The sequence below is a fragment of the Trichosurus vulpecula genome, chromosome 4 (assembly GCF_011100635.1).
Source record: "Trichosurus vulpecula isolate mTriVul1 chromosome 4, mTriVul1.pri, whole genome shotgun sequence".
Classification (NCBI taxonomy): Eukaryota; Metazoa; Chordata; class Mammalia; order Diprotodontia; family Phalangeridae; genus Trichosurus; species Trichosurus vulpecula.
The window spans coordinates 221,802,936-221,821,372 of record NC_050576.1 but is presented as its reverse complement, the minus strand read 5'-3'; the positions used below and the strand labels follow the sequence as shown (position 1 = coordinate 221,821,372).

The 18,437-nt window shown below is 36.2% G+C and overlaps 1 protein-coding gene across 5 annotated transcripts in view; it reads left to right on the top strand.

Annotated features, from left to right (window-relative positions):
• The window catches only part of TNRC6C (trinucleotide repeat containing adaptor 6C), a 186,029-nt gene that overhangs the window by 64,464 nt on the left and 103,128 nt on the right, over positions 1–18,437 (top strand). For 2 of the 5 annotated variants that reach the window (XM_036754790.1, XM_036754788.1), the window contains exon 1: positions 11,304–11,423. The exons of 2 other annotated variants lie outside the window; for them this stretch is intronic. In XM_036754790.1, the coding sequence (XP_036610685.1) occupies positions 11,399–11,423 (25 nt within the window). In that variant the 5' untranslated portion in view covers positions 11,304–11,398. Of the gene's footprint in view, positions 1–11,285; positions 11,424–18,437 lie in introns of those variants that run through there. One more of the 5 variants, XM_036754791.1, reaches the window with a different exon arrangement.

Sequence of the window (18,437 nt, the reverse complement as noted above, 5' to 3'; positions counted from 1 at the left end):
CCAGTTTTCTAGTTTTTGAAGAGCTGGTCTGCTTATCTGGGAGGAAGTCAATCTATTTAATAAAAATGCATTTAAAAATTCACCTCTTTTCCAGTATCATGAAAATTATTATGCATAAGCTCCAAACAAACATCAAGGTTTTTAAATACTCTTATTTATAAATGACTATGTAGTTATTTCAACAAGCCCCAGTATTCTATACCTCCTCAGAAAAACCTATATCAATACCAAGGATAAGCCTAACCATTCATACTGAAAAAGCAAAATGGATGAAAAATAAATATAGTCCAAATCATGTCACAGAACTAAACTAGATATGCAACTGTTGAATTAGACCACCAAATATATGTATCTTGGATGGGTTCTGCAGAAAGATAATAAACTGATCTCAGAATAGATTAAAAGTGTTGCTAACTCCTCTTATGTGCTGTGGCTAAGTGTTTTATGGGACAGGTAGATGGCACAGTGGATAGAGCACTGGGCTTAGAATCAGGAGGACTTCATCCTCCGTGAGTTCAAATCCATCCTCAGACGCTCAGTAAGCTGTGTGGCCCTGGGCAAGTCACTTAAACCCTCTCAATTTCCTCATCTGTAAAATGATCTGGAGAAGGAAATGGCAAATCAGTCTAGTATCTTTGCCAAGAAAACCCCAGATGGGGTCATGACTCAACAACAACAGACAATAACATGTTTTACAGCCTCATACACCTGTTTTTCCTTAGGAAATTCACTCTTATGACTTAAATCTCTCAAACTAACAACTTGCAAATATGTGTGTGTATAGTGGGTAGTGTGGGTAGTATGAGGAAAAGAATGATAGAAATCACGTTCTATAGTCTCATCTGTGCATTGGGCAGCTACTTATTCTCTTTGGGCATCAACCTCATCTATAAAATGAAGAAGTTAGATTATTCATCTAAGTGGATTAAATTTTCCTTTTCAGTTTTATCATAGTTTGAGCTCTAGTTCTATTTCTCTGCCTTTTGGACTAATTTGACTAAATCGTTGCTAAACCTACACAGTTCTAAATTCCACTTAAATTATTAGAGTGTGAACAAAAGTATAGAAGCAGGAGAGTATAGAGTGTTTTTAGAGAATGAGTATTACAGCTTTACTAGATCATGAGATGATAGATATAATGCTGAGGGGGACCTTAGAGGCCACTTAGTTCAATACCCTCGTTTTACAAATGAGGACACTGAGACCAAGAGAGATTAAATGACTTCCTCAGAGTCACATAGTACAAGCAGAATCAGGATTTGAGTTCAGTTGCTCTGACTCAAAATTCATTACGCCATTATCATAGAATGTGTGAAGGGAAGTGCTAGAAAGGAAGGTGGAGGCTGGATTGTCGAGGGCCTTGAATACTAGACCAAAGAACCCGGACTTTTTAATTCTATGAAATGTGAAGGGGGGGGAGGGGGAGCAGTGTGCACAGTAATTAAATGAATTAGAATTCTGCTTTAAGAAGATTAGTCTGTAGAATATTGGATAGATTTGGTGAGGGGGGGAGGAGTGGAAGGGATTAGTTAGGAAGGCATTGGAATAGTTCACACAAAATGTAATTTAAAAAAAAACAGAGGTGTAATATTGGATCTTGGAAAGAGATAGATATGAGAGGTCAGAGGTTGAATTGACAGGATTTTGCAACAGGTTGGATATGAGTTAACAAAAATTACGAAGTTGTGTTTGACTAAGAGAATAGTAACAAAGAGGAGAAAGAGTGTGTTTCAAGGGAAATTTTTTTTTTCAGTTTCACACATAGAAGCATAGAATCTTGACATTGGGAAGAATCTGAGACATTTAGCATCATGCTAATTTTACAGAATTAGGAACTAAGGCTCAGAGGTGAGATATGATTTACTTAAGGTGTAGAGAAGATATTCAAGTCTAGTGTTTGGAATTGCGAGGCTCTGAGGATTTGAAGAAAGGATAGTTAAAGTAATATGGAGATACAGTCATTTGCTTCAAAGTGGAGAGAGAAATCTGTGGAAACCAATGGTGCCACTAAGGCAGAAAATGCACTGAGAAGAAAAGAAATCCAACAACATAAGAATAATAATACCTGCCACTTCCATAATGCTTCCTGTGTGTTAGGCTTTGTGCTAAGTGCTTAACAAATATTATCTTATTTGATCCTCAAAGCAACTCTGCTAGGTAGGTGTTATTATAATCCCTATTTTACAGATGGAGAAACTGGGTAAACAGAGGTTAGGCAGCTTGCCCAGAGTCATGCAGCTCACATGTCTGAGGCAGTATTTGAACTTAGGTCTTTCTGACTTGAGGCCCTGCACTATCCACTGTGCCACTAAGCACCTCCAGAAGGAGATAGGCAATAAGAGAAGCTCGAGAAATGCTTGTATTTGGGAGTAAGGATAGGGAGGTGAGCCAACTAAGAAATATTAGTCAAAGGAAGAAAATCGAGACAGAACAGCGGATGATTGAATAAATGCATAAATCAATGAGCAAAAGAAAAAAGTATCAAGTTCTTACTACATTCTAAACACTATGCTACACTTGGGGAGTACACATTTTTAAAAAGCAAGATAGTTCTTACTCTCAAGGAATTCGCGTTCTAATGAGGGAGACTACACATTTAGGTGGCTTCAGCTACAAGTTACATGCAAAGACCCAGTGGTCCTTAGGGTACAGCAGCAAAGCAGGTGGTTTTACATCTTATTTAACATAATTTCCACTGATAAATATCATTTTTAATATTAATCATTTGACAGTGCCGATGACTTTGGTGGTAAAAGCTTTCTTTGTTAAATCTATAGTGGCTAAGACTGTTGTGGAGGCAGGGACTTACAGTACCTGCAAAGGAGTTTGCTGTTCACATCTTCACAAGGGTTACATCCCTATACACTGGCTGCAGAGGCTGGGCTGGAACTAAGTCTAGTGACCTCAGTCCTGCTCTTCACAGGGCTCTTGGGCTTGACTACCCCATGCATGGCAGTTGATATAAAGTTGGTGGTTTTGATAGTAGGCTCCTTTTCCAGGATGTTTATTCCTTCATTGATGACAGTAATTCCTGGAGCTCTTGGACTCAAGGTTCTGGATTGTCCCCCCCAAGATCTAAGGGAAAGTGTTGGTCAAGGGAGTGGCCCTGGCAAGTAGTATGGTTTTTGCCTGGCGTAGTATATGCTTCTTTCTTTCTCTCCCTCTGGATGCCCTACTTCACTACCCTCACTGACATACCTGCCAAATTGGCAGTTCATTGGTATTTTTTCAAGGAGGAAAATAAGATTGTCAAATTTGAGCTTAAAGGGACATCGAAGGTCATCTAGTCTTAACAGCCTCATTTTATAATTTAGGACCCGAGGCCCAAAGAAATGAATTGACTTTTCCAAAGTAACAATCAAAGGCCTGGACTTCTGGAGACTTAGAAACTGCAAGCCAAGTGCTAAAGCTCTTAAGTGTTTTCTGAATATGCCCAATCATTCATCATAGAATGGGGCTACAGTGCCAACTCTAAGTTCCCCAAAGGGAGAGAATCCCCTAACACAAACACTAACCAGTCATTATACTTCTGTGTTTGGAATGAAATGTCATGGAAGCTGACACCACTATCCCAGCATCAATACCTTAGTCATCAGAGGACCAGGAATGATGAGGGCTCTTTTGCTTGGCTAAACAGCATGATTCAGAGTTTCCATTTGCTGAAGGAAAACGTATAGGCCATGGTATAATAGGTATAGAGCTGGAAGGGTCCTCAGAGCCAATTTAGTTCAATCCCTTCATTTTATAGATGAAGATACTTGTATGTGTCAGGGGTGGGATTTGAACCAAGGTCATCTGTCTGTAAGGTTAGTGCTTCTCCATACCATATTGTTACCCTGCTACCCTCCACCATATTTTGACCACTATTTACCAAGTCCTACCCTTCTAGTCTAAGACCAAAGATTTAGAGCTAGAAGGAGCTCTAGCAGGCATCTAATCCAACCCCCTTATTTTATGTATCAGGAAACTGAAACCCAGAGAGGTTACGGGCCTTTCCCCAGTCATTTAGATTGTAAATAACAGAACTAGGATTCAAATCCACATCATAGAATTTGAGTGTTAGAAGGGACTTCAGTGGCCATCTGTTCTAACCCATACCTGAAAGAAATCCCTGTAACATAACTGAGAAGTGGTCATCCAGCCTCTGCTGAAAGGAAACTTAGCAGTCCCTCAGATAACTGTTTGACATAGTAGTTGTTAGGAAGTTTGGGGTTCTTTTGTTTTTTTTCTTGACAAGTGTCAGATTCTATAGAAGTCAAGAAAGATAGAGACTGAGAAAAGATAGTAGTGATCTTTGTGAGAGTAGTTTTATTAGCCTCGGGAGGTTGTAGACTTTTTTGTGAGATGCAGCTATCAGTCAACATTTATTAAGTGCCTTTTAATTGTACCAAGTACTCTGCCAGGTGCTTTGATTAGGAAGACAAAGAAACATTCTGTACCCAAGGAACATATGTTTTATCAGGGGAGACAACATGTACATATATAACACATATAAATAAATTAAATACAAGATAATTAGAGGGGGAGAAACTTAAAGATGGGAGGATTTGGAAAGGCCTCATGTAGAAGACAATGCTGCAGCTGGTCTTTGAGACCAGGAGAAGAGTGCATTTCCTGGTATGGGAGATAGCCTGTTCAAAGATATAGAAAGGGGAACTGAAATAGTGTGAGGAACAGTGAGAACAGTTTGACTGAACCTTAGAGATGATAAAAGGGAATAATGTGTAATGAATCTGGAAAGCTATATTGGATTGGAACCGGGTTGTAAAGGGCTTGAATGGTTGTACCTTTGATAGGGCATAGGGAAGGTCAGAAGAGGCATAGGTTTCATGGGAAAGAGTTGTTCTGTTTTAGACATGAAATAAGGAGAGATGTGGGATAGATAGTTGGGAGGGTATCAGGTTATAGGAAGAGTTGTGTCTGTGTGTGTGTGTTTAAGATGGCAAAAAGTAACTAATATTCCTGCCAGCCTTTTAAGGCCCTCTATAGTCTGATTCCAGTCTGTCTGTTTAACCTTTCTGCTCCTAAAAATATAAAATCTATCTCTTCACTGTTGCAGGACCAGTGCTATACTTATTCTTTCTCTCACTGTTTCCCCAAATTGTAATTCTTTCTCTTCTTTTCCCAGTCTTCAAACCCATATATTGCTTGTCATTTTTACTGGATTAGTCTAATCACTTCAGCTTGTAAGAATCTTGAAATGCTCTTATAGTTCTTATACTTCATAGCACCTAAGACAATGCTAGGCATATAGGCACTTGATAAATACTTGTTTAGGTAAGTAATCTAAGCCATAGATTAGATGCTAAGGAATACAGAGCAGTTTTAACAGAGAAGAACCTAAAACAAAATTACAAATTCACATTTACTTAACATCTTGGTAACCTTAAGAGACTTAAAAGGTCTCTACGGTTCAATGGAAAGGGTACTGAATTTCGAACCTGAGACCTGAGTTTGAATCTTTCATCTGCCACTCACTGCTTAGTTGGATTACACTTACACCTTAATGTCTCTGTACTTCAAACTCAGCATGTCCAAAACAGAACTCAGTATCTTTCCTCCAACACCTGCCCTTGTCACACTAAACTTCTCTGTTTCTGATAAGGGAACTGCCATCTTTCAGATTTATAACTTTCATGAGGCAGCTAGATGGCATGGTAGACAGAGTACTGGGTCTGTAGTCGGGAAGACCTGAGTTCAAATTCAGCCTTAGATATTTTACTGGCCATGTGACCCTGGGCAAATCACTTAACCTGTGCTTCAGTTTCCTCAACTATAAAAAGGAATGCTAATAATAGCTACCCTCCTCCCAGGGTTTTTGTGAGGATCGAACAGGATATTTGTCAAGGGCTTAGCAAAGTGCCTGGTTCTTAATAGGCACTTAATAAATGCTTGTTTCCTTCCTTCCTTCCACATCATGTACTCAGTTGATAACTTTTGCCACTTAACCCTCCCACAACATCACTGACATCTCTCTCTCCCATTCTCATTACTCATATAGCCACCACCTAAGTTCAGGCCGTCATCACGTCTCGACTGAACTCTTGCAGTGTCCTCCTAATTGGTCTTGTGTTGGTTTGGTTTTATTGTATTTGTGTGTGTGTGTATGTGAGAAAGAGACAGAGACAGAGAGAGACTTGATAGAATGTAAGCTTCTTGAGAGCAGGAACTATTTCCTTTTTTTGTTGTTAGTGCCTAGCACGGTGCCTGGCACATAAGAGGTGCTTAATAAATATTTGTTAAATAATTGATCTGTAAAATGAGGGTTAGATCAGTTGGCTTCTAATGTCCCTTCTAAAAATCTCTGATCCTACAGTCTGCATGACTAACGTGGACTCACTTCCATTTTGTAAAGTAGCAGGGCTTCTTAGAAAAAATTACTAAATTAGCCATAACATTTTGTTACCATTTTATGGTCTGTTCTTTTAATACACTGTTATATTTTAAATTGGTCTTCCAGGACGGGAAGTGTTTTCTAAACTTTATTTTACACATTGCAGGTCAACCGATGAATTCACATTCAGGTCAAATTATTTTAATGTGAATTTCAAGGTACTGTCCAGAAAGTTGCACTGAAATTTTGTATCAGCTATTGCTTGAAGTAGGTAAGCCATCAGCTAGAATTTGGACATCTTTGTGTTATACAGAAATTTATATTTATTGTAACAGAATTTGACACATGGTATATTTTCAAGTTGAGCATGTAAAATACAATTACATTTTTATATCTGATTTTTCTAGCTGTTGAAGCTTATGGGTTAACAGAATGAAGAGTGGATTAACCAAGCAGGGAACAGATGATTGGCTTATCCCTAAGAAACTGGCAGTAGACTATTTCTAGTGAGATGAATGAAATTCAGAGTTGTCATGTGACCAGGAAGGATAATCTCTTGAAGCTGTTTCACTTCAACTGCTTTTTCTGTGTGCACTTTACCCAAGAGTTACCATACATAGACCCTCCTTATCTAGGTTTTGGTATACTTAAAGGGCACTAAACACTGTAGCCGCATCCTGTCTTTGGAATGATATTCTTTAGGAGGAGATCTGAGTTCATTGGCGATCTAATAGCCTTAAATGAAATTAGGGCACTTGCAGGAAAGATTATGTTTAATAAAAGTTTAGGGAAAATGCGGCTTCCTTTTTCATGGCTTGAAAAAGTTGTACAGCCTAAGTCAAACCAAGAATAATAGTACTTATGTTTAAAATGTTTTAAAGTTTAAATGTTTGTTTATATTAAATGTTTAAAAGTTTGCATCCTCCCACGTCTGAGTGCTTCACTATCTACTCTAAAGTGTTTGCAGACAGTTACAGTCCTGTGTGTCCCATTTGTAGAAAACTTTAGTCACCTTTCTGGAAAGCTGTGGTGAATTTGAAGACTCAGTTGAATATCATAATACTGAGGTTGTAAAAAAAATTTTTTTTAGTTGCATATAAGTTTTCTGAGAGAATTAGAACATACATGTTTGTAGATCATAATATAACAACTACTTACATAAATGTTGCACTTAAAGATGTTTTCTTTGCAACAACCCAAGTAATATTACCCCCTGTTTTCTAGATGAAAAACTGAAGCTATTTGTTCATGGTTGCAGGAAATATGTGTGGTGGGATTTAAACTCATCTCAAAACTCTAAGTCCAACATTCTCATCTTCCTCTCTGTGAGGTTACAGTGGGAAAGCATTCAGATTTTAACAGGCTGCAGCACATTACAAGCAGTGACGTGCACAAAAAAAATATTGTCCAGGAAATGTATGATCAGAAATGGAGATAGGCCAAAGAATTGAGAGCAGTGGCTAATTGACGATGGACAGCTTGAACAGAGCTAATTGATGATGGACAGAGGATGGCTCCTCTGGAATGATAAAGTACCAAGGGGAAGACCTCCACTATTTGGGGTAAACCCTCTATGGAGAATCTGAATTAATCAAGCACACTTCTAAAGTATTCGTGAACCTAAATTTTTGCTGTTCATTTGGATATCAAGTACATCAAAGTCTAGTAACTTTAAGTCTGCCTGAAGAGCCTTTTCTTTTATAGTCCCTCAAATACAAAAAACAGTATTATGATCATGTTTGTTTTCTTTCTGTTCTCCTGTCTGTTCACCCAGTCCCCCACCTCCAGTATTTATTTACAGTAGAATTCAGTATACTTTGCCATCAGTACTCTGATGTAAACATGCCAAAATATAGTCTGTATTTATTTGACTATGATAATATTACACATTTGACCCAACCTGGTCTTTTTATTCCAAGCTGTGAACACCATTTATTTCCTCACCCTAAATAGTTGTTTGATTTCTACTGAATTGTCTTTTTAGGTTTAGTATTTGTGGGATTTCTTATTCTTTAATATAATATTGTTTCCCTATCAAATTCAGTACAATTTGTGTGTCTTCATTATGCTCTTCACTATATTTGGCACTTAGAAAAATCCAGGTGTGTGAAATAATCCAGCAGTTATGTTTGCAACTAATTTGGTACACATGCATAGAGCTGCCACTTTTTTTATTTCTTGATTTACAATTTTTTTTAATTTTTCCACTTAATGACCATCATCTTCCCATATCTCTTAGAAAAATATGTGACAGGGACAGGAAATGCAAGGTTAAGTTGGGACAAAAACAAATCCCCATTTCCTTTATAGGCTATTCCCCTGCTTACCTGCAGCTACTGTTAAGTTCTGTTTGTTATAACATGAGAAAAAATTGGCTAGAGAATATGAGAATAAATATTCAATAAGCTTATGTTTCAGAGACATTGAGAACCAAGAGTAATTTTTGTCCTATTCTACACAAAATCCTGAATTTTTTGAATGGTTTTAAATACTAATATCCTGGCTTTTCAAATATTGGCAACATCTAATAATGTATTATCAGAACTTTTAAGCACCAATTTGCTGAAATAGCTTTGTTGATTTTATATTGATAGTGAACCAACAGTGTTGTTTTCAGAATTTTATATCCAGATTTTAGGGTTCAATAAAATTTATGTTAAAGTGAAATTTTGATTATAATGTAAAAACACTCTTGCCTATTGGATCACCAATTTGACAAAATTATTTTTAGGCCATTAAGAGTGACTAAATTAATAGCTTTTTCTTTGTAGAGATTACTTGATGGCATGCAGGAATTTTTTTAAATACAGAGAAATCTAATACGAAGTTGCTCATCACTGTATGGTGGAAAAAACAGTAGACAGGGAATCAAGAGATGTTTGATTTTAATTTCAGCTTTATCACGTCCAGTTCTGAGATTTATTTAATAGGCATATTGGCCAACTGGAAAACATTCAGGAGAAAGTTACTAAGGATGGGAGGGGTTCTGTAAATCATATTATCAAAACATTTGTATAATGCTTTATGATTTATAAAGCTTTTTGCATACATTCTTATATCCTTTCCTTTACTCAACCCTCTGTGACTGTAAAGCCCCAACATAACTTTCCAGCTTAATTATACGTTACTCCCTTTCCACTACTGTACAATATAGCTTGACTGGACTTCTTGCTATCCCTCACTGTCTGATATCTTTATCTGGAATGTACTCCCTCCTCACGTCTGCCTTTTACTGTCTCTTGTTTCTTTGAAACATCAGGTACGAGCACCACTTCTTCAAGAGGCCTTTCATGATTCCCCTGCGCCCTTCAGTTCTAGTGCCCTCCCACTCAAAAAAATTATCTTGTATTTATTTTGTGTTATAAACACAGATTGTTTCCCTTAATAAACTGTAAACTCCTTGAGAACAGGAGCCATTTCATTCTTTTCCCTTGTATCCCCAGCTTCTGTTATAAAATTGGCACATAGTAGGTACATAAATGCATTTTAATTTATTATCCCCATTTTACAGATGGAAAAACTGAGTCTTAGGGAAATCAAGCCCAATATCACACAAGTGGTAAGTGACAGAAGTAGGACTTGAACCTAGATCTTATGATACCAAATCCAGTCTCTTTTACACTATAGCACAACTGCTTCTATGATTCTACAAGGAGACTGAAGCAAGGTATAAACAAGTATTTGTTATAGACCTGCTATGAATGAATAGATGACTTCAGCCCAGAGAGAAGGTCAAATGAGCAGAGTGATTATAACTGAGAGACTAATTAGATTTATTAAACATAATTTCAGAGTGTAAAACTACTATCAACAGGTAGAAGTTATAAAGAGGCATATTTTAGCTCACTATAAAAATGAACTTTCTAACAATTGTTAGAAGGAATTGTCAAATATTATCTCCCAAATTAAGGTGGTCCCCTTCATTGAATGTATTCGAAAAGAGGCTGGAATATTCATCTGTTAGTCACAATTTACAGCAGTTTCCAACATTAGGAGGGTGATTAGAATAGGTTACCTATACTGTTCAATATATACATTTTAAGACTGACCATCCCTGGAAACTAGAAAAGTATTTTTGTTAGTAAATTTAAAATTTGCCTCACAATAAAATAATAGTTGAAAAGGGGCAATTGGCCCCTGTGTTGATTCCCATGGACCCTAGCATACCCATATTAAAAGGATTGTCTGAATTAGCATGCTGTTACCGTATAAATGCAATGAATCATGCCACTGTTGAGATCCAGAAAATGTCATTCTGTCATAGTGTTTACTATTCAAACAATGTCTTTACAAATCTGCAATGTAACTGCTCCAGTTTGCAATTTTTGAAGATTTGTTTTTCTTTTATTGTTTTCTGTGATGAGAAAGAAATATATCATTTGGGGTGGCCACTCTGTACATTTATAAACAGGCTTTGATTAATTTGCTCTCATGTTCACTCCTTAGATCTTTTTGGAGGAAGAAACAAAGAAATAATTAAGAAGTTGATGACTTGCCAGTTTGTACTTAGGGCTTATTTAGAATATTACCACCAGTGATAATATGCCAGATATCTAGGATCATTTGGAGAAAGAGGAAAAGGATGTAGATGTATAGAAAGAGTCTATGAAGGAGGTAGGAATTTATTTGCATGCAGCCAGTTGCCAGTATGTGGTTGCTGTTTTGGCTGACTTTCAAAAAACAGATACAGTGTTAATTGTAGTTGGGTCCTAAAGTGAAAATGTTTTTGACAGTTGGAAGAATTTAAAGAGGAAGGAAGATCGGTTTAGTGTCAGCTGTGATTAGATAATCAAAGCTTTAAAATCTCATCTGTTGCTAATAAACCTAGCATTGAATAATATGGGGGTGACTCCATATGCAGAAAGGGCATATCCCAATCAGTATAGCTAAAGCCCGAATGAGCTTGCAGGTTGTCTGAGAGCACGCTTGCACTGAGAGATTTTTTTGGCAGCCCTACAGGATGAGGCTCATGCTGTACAAAGCCGACATATTGAAGCTGAGAGCCCAGGCGAACATAGATGCAGACGTAGAGGCAGCTCTGCACACAATGTAGCGTCTCCTAGGATGGTTGGGCGACACCTTTCTTCAGGTATTTCATTACCCATCAGCCCCTATTAGAGCAGGAAAACGTAACACAGCAAAGAATTAGTAAATAGCATGTGCGTCTATTAAATCAATTTATTACATAACATTTTAGGAGCTGCAGTAGCATGGCATCCTAAGCTCTTGGCTGCGATTCAGATTTGATAAAATGGCGTCTTAGCAAAAAGAGCTGCTTGCTTAAAGATATGCTACACTGAGCAGAAAAATGAAAATATTATCTACTGCTATTTTGTCCGTGGCTTATTATTAGTATTTGTGAAAGTCCCCCTTAATAATGTAGCAAGCTCTAGCTTCGTACCCTCCCCCTCCCAGTTTTATTTTATGAGTGCTTTTAAAGATTCCTAACCTAGAAAACAAGCTCATTTTAATACATTTTCAAAGAAAACCCAGGATTATGGGCTTGTTCTTTTGGATGCTTTTATTTTTTCCCATTGAAACACTTAGTTGTGTGTTTCATAACTATTTGCATTTAAATCAGTTTAAACATTTACGTAGTCTATGTTCCAATGATGGAATTTTGAATGCAAAATACTTTGTGTGTCTTTATAGCCATTAATTATGGTGAGTTGTCATGTTTAATTCTTTTAAAGTGAAGCCAGTTCTAATATTCATAGTGTCCCTCAATACAAATAGCATTTTAAATCATAGAATCATCATGTGACTTTTTAAAACATTATTAAACATATTCTATCCTGGAGCATTTGAATTGTGTCTCTTGTGTAGGCTCTAGTGTTTTGTTCTTTCAAAAACAATCGATGGAGAGATACAAAAAAAAATCAAGTAATTGTCCATTTTTGGTACCAACTAAACATTCAACATACCAATTGCCCTATTCAGAGCAAATCTTCCTGGATAAATTAAGCCCGTAGAGTTAATCAGATAACTAATGAAAATTTTGTTTACTTTATCTGTTAGTACTCTATTAAACATTTTCAATTTAAAAATTTGTCATATATTAACATTTTATGAGCAAACATGAGCATAGTCAAAATTCAAATTAATTTTAATTTAAATCACTTTAAAGTTGTATTTTATTGTATTATCTGATTTTAGAATAAATTATCAAGTAGTAGGAGGAAAGAATATAACAAATTTCCATTCTGGCTTTTTAAATAGTAACTTAGAAGTAAATTTGAATTTTTATGAAATAAATGATCTTGTAGATATGAATACTATTGGGTAATCTCTTTAGCAAAATACATTTTACATATGTAAATATTCATATTCTAAAGCAACTGTGATTTGCACAATACTATGTAGATTTCCCTGCCCTCTTAGATCTTGAATTTAGTATATACTTTGCTAATACAAATGTCTGGTCAAAGACATTAGCATCATTTTACAAATCTTTTTATTTTATTTTCTCATTGCTTTAGATTTATGTTTCTTTTTTTCACTCAGTCTATAAATCAGTGATATGATAAAGGGAATTTGACTTCTAAAAATATAGTGGTGGTTTTAAAAATATTAGAACTTGAGCATTTATTTCAAATTATGAAATATTGCATAGTTGATTAGAATAATAATATACTGGGTAGCAACTGGTTTCACTAGAAGAATCTAGTAAATAGTTGAGCTTGGTTGGTTGATGTTATATTTTTAAATTACATATATATATATATATATATATATATATATATATATATATATATATACATATATATATAAAGTGCTGACTTTTTGCTTTCTTTTTTTTTTTTTGCAAAGACAGCTTCTGCCAACATGAGGGTTATATTCTATTTAAAGGAAAAAGAAAACATAATGGGAAGTAGTAGCCAGGGAGAGGGATGTTTTAGTTTGGAAAGTTATTAGTGAGTAGATCCATAGAGGAATAGATTGATGCACTGTTTCTAGGACAGGAGTGGATTTGTTTAAGGTTCTAAAATTGGAAAAGAGATGACCAGAAAACAGGAATACCAGGAAAGACATGTTCCAGCCATGAAAGGGTTAAGTCATCCAAAAGCTTTGTCTGAAATTGTGGCGGTAAAGGAGATTGCCAAGGGAAAAGAACATCAGGAGAAAAAAGTATCAAGTACAGAAACTTGGGGGATCTTGAGAGGGCTGGAAAGAAACAAAAATGCCTTATATGCTAGGCAATGTGCTAAGCACTTTACAAATATTATATCATTGTATCCTTACAGCAACCCTGGGAGGTAGATACTTTATTACCCCATTTTACAACAATAGTAATTATAATAATTGCTAACATTTATATAGCACTTACTATGTCAAGCACTATGCTGAGTGCTTTACAATTATTTTCTCATTGGATCCTCAAAACAACACCAGGAGTTAAGTGATTTTATTATCACCATTTTACAATTGAGGAAACTGAGGCAGGTGGCAGTTAAGTGTTTTGCCCAGGTTCAAACAACTAATAAATGTTTAAGGCTATATATGAACTTGGGTCTTCCTGACTGCAGGCCCATTGTATCATCTAGCTCACTGTAAAAGGAGAGAGGCAATAAAGGAGACAGTAAAAGTGCAGTTAGAGAAGGAGAACCATGAGAATATGGTATCTCCAATGTCAAGAAAGGAGAACAATACCCAGAAAGGGATTGGGAGAGGGGTGGTTCAACAGATTCAAAAGCTATAGGAAGATCAAGGAGAATTAGGACTGAAAAAAGTCCATTGGCTTTGGTGATGTAGGTCGTTGGTTTTTAACTGAATGATGGAAAAAGAAGTCAGATCTTAAGTGGTTAAGGAGAAAGCAAGTAGTGAGGAAATGAAAATATGCTCTTTGTATGTAAGTATGCCTTTTTTCCCAGAAGTTTTGTAGGAGGTGTTAAGAATCACACAGTTTTTAGCAAGTTCCTTGTCCAGTGACCCAACTGGTCAACATACTCCTAGGAAAACTTGAATCATATAAGCATTGGTATTATTATTATAAATGAACTTAAAAAATTAAAGAAAGTTGTAGCTGAATTAAGAAAGGTTCACAGATTCTCTTTGAGGAGGTATACAATTAAAACAGGTCAAACTGCCCTGCTTTAAAAATCTCTGACCCTGAAATGGAACATTAATAAAGGAACAGGTGTCAACATTGACAGTCACCATTTTTTATGGAAATTTGATCAATGTAAGACAATCACCACAATGTGGAGAGCAAAAGAACTTCAAATTGCCTTGGCTAGCAAACCCTGATCTTCTTTCACTTTGGAGGAAGATAGAGCCACCAGTAGCAGTGGTTTAGGATATGAAGTCATTATAAACTACACAGAGGAAGGAGTCAATAATCATGAGTAGTATTGTCCCACGAAACATCCAGAAGTAATTAAAGGAAAAAATTAATTTGCATAAAGCTGGTGTGAGACCAAATTAAGCCCTGTCATCCTAAGAGAACTTAAGTATACAACTGAAAGGACAACAAATGGGAAAATCAGAAACTATTTATTAAAACTTTGATAACAAACTATATTCTCCATCACTGTTAGTAGAAGTACCAATATGACATCCTCAGTGTGCTTCATAATGATGTAGAGAGAGAATTGGTTAAAAACTAAAACAAAAGTATTAGAACAACTGGGCTAGACCAAATATACACAGATGAGGTCCATCCTAGAACTGACAATTTTGAGGGCACTGAGGGATTCATTTTTTTGATATCTGAAAAGGCTGGGTCCTGAATGGTTAATATCAGGAACAGTGTTATTGGGGTAAAAAAAAAAGGTTAGTGAGAACATCAGTAACTATCAACTCTTATGCCCTCTTTCCTATTTTTACAAAGTCTTCCAAAAATAGACTACGTCCAGTATCATAGACTTGTTATTCCATAGTTTTAAGTATCAGGGACATCCTTGATTAAAATATAGGCAGAGAACAGGTAAAAAAAATTTAATATTTGATTCAGTAAAACAAAAAAGCATCCCTAATGAATCTCCAACAAGATGTTTCCTATGCATATTTTAAGATCATAGAAGATTCCTTAAAAGATGTAATAACAGAGATAGTTTGTTTAAGTACTCTTATTAATATCAATCCTGGCATGAGAGAGAGATGTGCTTGCCAAAGATGTCATCGCAAAGCTCAAATAGATTAAGAATTCCCTATAGTTGCTAAGGTCCTCCAGATGTTTCTGTTTATGAATGACTTTGTGCTAATTGCATCAAACTTCATAACATTGAAGAACCTATTAAATAAGATCCACAATCATTCTGGAGTTCAGCATAGACTTCTGGTAAGACAGAGAGAGAGTGATGTGAACAAGAGCAGCAGACCAAATGAAATCAAGAAATCCAAAAGGAAGCTACAATTAGTGTCTTCATTCAGCCCAGGTTTGCACAAAGGGACAGCCCAGCCTAAAGCCTGCTGGAAAGGAAAGGATTCATCCAGAAAAGCCAGGGCTAGTGCAGAGGTAGGAGGCTGGAGAGCACCAGTGAGGAAGCCCCAGGGCAGCCAGACTCTGAGAGCTAGTGCTCTCACCCCAGACATAGAGATGGGAGCTAGTGAATCTGAGACAGAAAAAAGTAGACCCTGATGCCCTAGGAGCACTAAAATTTTGCAACATACTGAAACCTGAGAACCCTGAAGGACATAGCTCTCTGTACTCAGAGAAGATAGGCAGACCTAAAACTTGTCAGCACTGAGCAGGGACACCAATAAAACTGAAAGCCTATTAGCCAGACCCCCAGACAAGGATTAGAACCAAACAGGGCTCCCAACATTTTTTATGCAAAGTACCATTTCAGGAAGTAAGACTGGGAATAGGAGTAAACAAAAGACATACAGTAAATCAATTTTATGAATCCAAGGACATCCAAGACAAAAGCCCAGAAAAAGAGAATAATTACAATTATAGTCCAATAAAAGAAGAACTTGGCCAGAAACTCTATAAGATATTGTGGAAGGAAACAAAGCAAGAGATTTTAAAAGTGTTAATAAAAGTAAAATGAGGGACCTAGAGCAGACCTGCACAACCTGTAGCTGCTTATAGCCCTCATGCTACTTGTGACAGGCCAAAGGATTTCAGGCAGCCTGCAAAAAATGTAGCGCAAAACATCCTCCGTATGTAGAAGAAATCCTTTGGCATGCAGCAAGAGGCCTGCAGGCTGCAGGTTGTGCAGGCCTAGTCTAGAGGAAAGAATAGGAAGGAGAATAAACAGCTTAATATACAAGAGATGCTAAACCTTACCCAAATAAGGAACTCCCTGAAAATTAAAATGTATCAAATAATCAGCGACTTCATGAGACAAGAGATATTAAAACAAAATCAAATCTGAAAAAAAAGAGATGAAAATGTAAGGCATCTGCTGTCAAAAAAAAACAACTGATTCTGGGGGACAGGGATGAGGGAAGGATGGGAGAGAATATGGATGATAAATGATTTTTAGTCAGATTTCAAGAAAATCATGACAAAAAAAATCCTCCCAGACCCCCTATTTTGATAAATCATTTTTTAAAACTGCCCAGATCCATTAGAACCAGCAAAAGGCAAAGTAAAAGTGGAAGAAATCTACCAATCACCTACTAAGAAACTCCAAATTGAAAATAGCCCAGGAATATCATAGCCAAAATTCAGGACTTCCAAATGAAGGAAAAAGATATCACAAGCATCCAGAAAGAAAGAGTTAATGTACCAAGGAACCACTGCCAAGATTACATAAGACCAGTCAGTTACTATTTTAAAGGAGATGAGATACTGGAATTCAGTATTGAATCAAAAAAAAAAACCCCAAAAGATAAAGGCTTTCAACTGAGAATAACCTGTTCTATAAAACTCAGTATAATCCTACATGGGAAAAAGGGGGGATGGGGGTAAAGGGATCATTAATCAAAGAGAGGATTTCAAACATTCTTGATGAAAATACTAAGGCTGAGTAGAAACTTTAAAATACAAACATAGGTATGTTGGTATAGTTTTAAATTGGTCTGGTAATTCTGGAAAGCAGTTTGGAGTTTTCCCTATGCATACCTTTTGACCCGTTGTGCCCAATATTAGGCTTGTAACAAAAGAGATCAAACAAAGAGAGAAAAGACTCTTATATACAAAAAATTATTTATAACAGCTCTTTTTGTAGTGGTAAAGAATGAGAAATGAGGGAGATGCCTAAATTGGGAAATGGTTATACAAGTTATGGTATGTGAGTGTAATGCAATATATTAATATTATAATAATAAATTATTAATTAATATAAGTGTGATGCTATAACAAAGCAAGTGGAACCAGCAGAATAATTTATACAGTAACTGCAACATTGTAAAGAACAACTTCGAAAAACATAAGACATTTAGTGCAATGACATTTCAGATGCCACAGGATTGATAGAGATAATGAATATGAGATGCAGCATGAGATTTATGCTTTCAGATGTGGCCAGTGTATAGATTTGTTTTACTTGACTATTCTTATTTGTGATAGAAGAAGGTTTTTTATGGGGGATGTCAGAAATGAAGGGAAAGAAAAAAGGGTCATTGGATCATTTTTTTTAACAGTAGAAGAAAACACAGACAAGCAGTTAGGCTTTAACTAACATGTTAAATCTGTTATGTACTTTTTTTTAAAGGATTTCATTATTACAGCCCACATAGCAGAAGCCAAATGGATAAACAGTGTGTCTTGTATATATTATGACATACATTCAGACCAGTACCTATTTTGAACAGATACTACAGGGGGATTTCTTAGTCCCATAATTGGATAAGAAGAGAACACAAGACTACATTGAATTGCAATGGGATATGACACGTTTGTGATAATGTCAGACTGCTTGCTGAAACCAAAAAGAAACATCTTTTTTTTAACACCAGTGTTCTAGTATTCATTGGCCACAAGTCCTGAAATACAACAGTCTCCAAAGGGTCAAAATTTCAGGTTACCAAAAGGACAGTGGAGGGATGTAGATGGTGGTAGTCAATCAACTGCAGCATGTTACAGGTTGGATGGATCAGATAATCTGAAAGAGGAAGGATATTCAAAGATTAGGAAAACTTTATTCAGTGTTACTGCTATAAAAAGATGTTTGATAACTTTCTTATTCTGCATAGTCTTTGAGATCATTCC